Genomic DNA, 4,387 nt, shown 5'->3' on the forward strand with positions numbered 1-4,387 from the left:
AAAAAGACGCAGGGCACAGAAGAGGAGCCGGCAAAATAGAAGAACCGGCCTCCCCAGAGAGAGTGAATGTGCCATAGAATGAAAGTGATGCATGAATTGGACACAAGTGGATCTTCTGGCGAGCTGAAAGGAAACCGCTCGAGACGAGCTTTGTCTTAAGAAGGGAGCGGATGTAACGGATGAAGAATAGTCGCTGCAAGAAGAGAAGCCGAAACAACAGGAGACACTGCAAGAACAGCCTCCGAAGCAAAGGAACGGGGATGCACTGTTAGGCTATTCGGGACGAAGAGCCTTAAGGAGGGAGCAGTGTGACATGCTGAGCTATGAGCCCTCCCCCACCCCCCGCCAGCCGTGATGCGCCGAGCGAAGCCGAAGCGAGCCGATGTTAGCCGAGTCCTAGGATCCTGGTCTCTAGGCAACGCGAGTCAACAGCGATGACGTCACCACGTAGTAACAGCGGTTACTTCCGCTAGCGTTACTAGCAACACAGCGCCAGGCAACAAGGGTGCCTATTACGTGGCCGTATTGTCCGATCGAGGCTACATAGGGAGCAGCGAAGGCTATTCACAGTCAGTTGTACTGAGTCAGTCAGTGAGTCCTCGAGCTACATTAGTTCCGAGTTAGCCAGCAACCAGTCAGTTGTATTGTGGCATTTGGAGTGTACTAATTGTGATACTGCAGATAGCAGTAATCGTAAATCTGTAATTTGGGTGATTGTAAGAGCGAGTGTGAAATAAAATTCGCTATATAAAATACGGCGTGAACTTATTTGTCGCGATATACGCCCGACACGTTACACTGGTGTCAGAAGTGGGATCAGTAACGCAAGACACGTTACAATATATAGTTTCTTTGGGCAAGACAACTGAAATACAATAAAATTCATGTCTGTGCACACAAGCATGAAAAACTCACAATTCTTTCGCTTACAGCAGGAAACTTTTCTTCAGCTCTCTGAAGTACAATTCTTGCCACTCCTGTTGCAAGAGAATGCAGAATCTTTTGTAACCTTGAAACCTGTTCATCACATGATAAATATCTTGTGGGGTTCATTGTAATTAGCTTACAAGAGTCCTAGTAACTGAAATTCTTGTTTCTAAGATGTGTGCCAGCAACTAACTGCAAACAGTTCTGTGACTCCCAAAGGATTTTTGCTGCTATAGAATTTCTCTCAGACAGACAGATGGAGATGAGAAAGACAACTGCAATTCCTGCCTATCTGTGATATCTGCCTAACAGTGGACATACAGAAGCATACAGCTCAATTCAGGTTCAGCCTTTATCTCCTTAAATGTTATTTGCACAGAATCCACTTCCTCTTCTGCATCTGAGACTGCCTCAGCTTTTATACTGATGGCCTGGCTTGCATCATTACTTGATGGGTATGTCTCACCATAGGGAGCCACTAAAACCTTCTCTGAATTTGTACAGTTCTGTAAAGGCATCACATCTTCTATCAGTCACGGCTGTACAACACCACACATGACACAATATACGCTCTCCTTGTTGTAGCTGTTTCTCATTACATGTAACCCATAACAGCTGCTCTGTAGATTTCTTCTCTACAGACTTCATAATCTTAGCAAGTGTTAAGCTCATAATGCAGAAACCTGAGAAACCTGTGGAAGTACAGACAATACGTATCTACTCTTTATGGAACCTAAGCACTCATTACTGTGTAAACACATGCTCATCATGACTTTGCATCCAGACACAAACAAACTCAGCCCGAAACCCCACAACTGTATCTTTAACAAAATCCATCTTCACAATTGTCTCCCAAGTGGTCTCATTCTTTCAGGTCTTCTGTCAAAATTTTTGTATGCATTTCTCATTCTCACATGCGTCCTATATGACCTACACATATCATGATCTGAACAGCTGTTCATAGGACCTGAACAGAGCTTGCAGCATCTGAATTGGGGTTGCCAAAAAAAGCGATCAGGACTGATAGAAATCATAAAAAATACTAGGAATCCATAACTGGACTCAGACAGGCTAAGGGTTTTATAGCAGGACCCTCTGCCAGAAGAACGAAGGATCTGTTGAGATTAAACAGAGATCATTTAAGATGGGTGGTAAGATTACTTACCAGACACTACCACCTGAAAGGACACCTTTTCAAGTTAGGACTGACAGACAACCCAACCAGTGAAAGGTGCCTAGAAGAAAATGAATCAGCAGCACACATCTTGTGTGATTGTGAGGCCACAGCTTATTTAAGATTTTGTCACTTGTGACTATTATAACATTCCCCATAAGCAGGGTCCTACACTCTATTAAAGTATAGGATTAATAAACGGTTAATCCAAGGGCAAGCACAGTAGTCTTTGAAGGTCGTAGTGCGGGGGCCGTTCTTTATGGCCCACCCCTTACATACATACCCATATCACTCTCCTTGAATTGGTACCTCTCCCACATAATAATGCAAAGTGTTACAATATGAAGAACCATGTAAACTTGCCAGATGGATCATGAACACTAACACAAGCTTGGCATAAAAAGTTTAGTTTCCTAAGATATGAGAATTGACTGATTATGATAAAATTCTTGTTTGTGCACATAAGCACAAAACACTCACCATCCTTTCTGTCACAGCAGGAAATGTTTCTTCAACCCTCTGTAGCAGAATTCTGTTCCAAGCAAATGCAGAATCTTTCATAACCTTGAAACCTTTATCACACATAATGCTTTGTGGGAGGCAAATGAATTCGCGTACATGAATCCTAGTGATATAGCATCATATTTCTAACAAGTATACCAGTACCTTGCTCTGAATACTTGCCCAAGTCTGTAAGGAAACACTAATTATTGTGAACAAACACTCACTAACGTAAACTACATTGTTCTCACAGATGAAGCCGGCAGAGATAACTGAAGCTTGGTGTCTTATTACACGTTGGGTATTCTTAACAGATTGTTGCTCAGTTTGGATGGCAGCTCGTTCACCCATTTTGAGAGAACCTCTTGCTTCGAAAACGTGAGTAACTTGCTACCAGACTGCACGGAGTTACTTCCCAGAAACAGCAACGGTTGCCCTGCAACTTCAACCAGTTCAATATAGACCACCAGCTCTGACGACTTCCGTTACAAGTTGGATTGGAATGTGTAATAGGGGAGAAGGGGGATAAAACAGTAAAAATGTGCAGTCTACTGGTAAAATCACCCTCAGAATGGGCGTTGCGAAGTTTAGCAGAATACCAATTAGAATTTGCAACTGTGGAATGATACCACGAACACCATAATTTGTAAAAATATGAGGAAACTTAATTTCTCTCGAATGATCCTAATGATTCCCTAATTAATACGCAAAACGTACACACTCTCATTATAAACAATAATGGGGATCCAAATGGGAGAAAAGTCCTAACTGGTTTGGCTAATTGGATTGGACGAACATGCCATATGTTCCGCTTCCTTGTATTTCCTATACCTGATATGGCTTTCAATATCCGACATCGTAGCTTCATCCCACCTTACCTTATGTCCCTCTTCTTAGGCATGTTGCGTTAGTTTAGATTTTTCTAGAAGACCTTCTTTGAGGTTATGCCTATGTTCCCGGAGCCGCACGGCCAGAGGTCTGCCTATTTCGCCAATATGGCTTCTGCCACCTTCACAGGGAATGCTATAGACGCACTGTGCCGTCTGTTGCGGATCTCTTTTCGGTCTGGTTTTCATAAGAGAATTCCTAAGTGTGTTTCGTACGGAAGATGGTCCTAATAATATATCGATTACCTATCTGTTTAAACTTTTCAGAAACACCTTTCACATATGGAATATATACAGAACACAAAGGGTTTTCCTCTTTCTGATGACTACTACTGCCCTTGGAATTAATGACCGTGTCAGTGAAGCCTTTGTGATAACCGTTCAACTGAAGTTCGTGTCTCAGGTTGTTAATTTCTTTGACCAAATCTTGTGGATCTTGGCATATGGTGGAGGCTCTGTCGTGGAGACTATTAAGAATGAAGTCACCAATTCACATAGAAGATCTGTATGACGTGATATATATTTTTATTGATTTCTATTAGTTTCTAAATTAGGTAGACGTGATTTACTCCATTGTTGTCGAGAGTTAGACACTATTAGTTTTCTACAAGTTCTCCTTTCTATTCCATGCCGTGGGGTCATGGACCATGTTAATAGTTTATTTTCGTGATATACATTTTTACGGCTCTATCTATCCTGGTCCCATGATTGTATGTGTTTGGAACAATTTGTTATGTATATATTTCTTATTAGCTCTCATTGACTTAATCTGGTCTCAGGTGCTTATAACCTTTGCGTTTTGTGACATTTGTTTTCCAGCGCTCACACCACGTCTCCATTGAGGTGAGAGCGCATTGGAGTTTTCTAACAATAAAACCCTCTTTGCGATCTGTCGCAT

General features: G+C 42.0%; 1 protein-coding gene across 5 annotated transcripts in view; it reads right to left on the reverse strand.

The window, feature by feature from the left end:
- LOC111874578 overlaps positions 1–3,798 on the reverse strand; it is a 7,414-nt gene extending 3,616 nt beyond the window's left edge. Inside the window, exons 1-3 of one of the 5 annotated variants that reach the window (XM_033755512.1) lie at positions 3,481–3,798; positions 2,768–3,038; positions 1,210–1,433 (exon numbers count right to left, since the gene is read on the reverse strand). In XM_033755512.1, coding sequence (XP_033611403.1) covers positions 1,233–1,433; positions 2,768–2,953 — 387 coding nt within the window. In that variant the 5' untranslated portion in view covers positions 2,954–3,038; positions 3,481–3,798 and the 3' untranslated portion in view covers positions 1,210–1,232. The other 4 variants (XM_033755513.1, XM_023870189.2, XM_023870192.2 and 1 more) reach the window with 4 other exon arrangements.
- Positions 3,799–4,387: the final 589 nt, after the last annotated feature.

The sequence above is a fragment of the Cryptotermes secundus genome, unplaced genomic scaffold, assembly GCF_002891405.2.
Source record: "Cryptotermes secundus unplaced genomic scaffold, Csec_1.0 scaffold1220, whole genome shotgun sequence".
In the NCBI taxonomy this organism is placed as follows: domain Eukaryota; kingdom Metazoa; phylum Arthropoda; class Insecta; order Blattodea; family Kalotermitidae; genus Cryptotermes; species Cryptotermes secundus.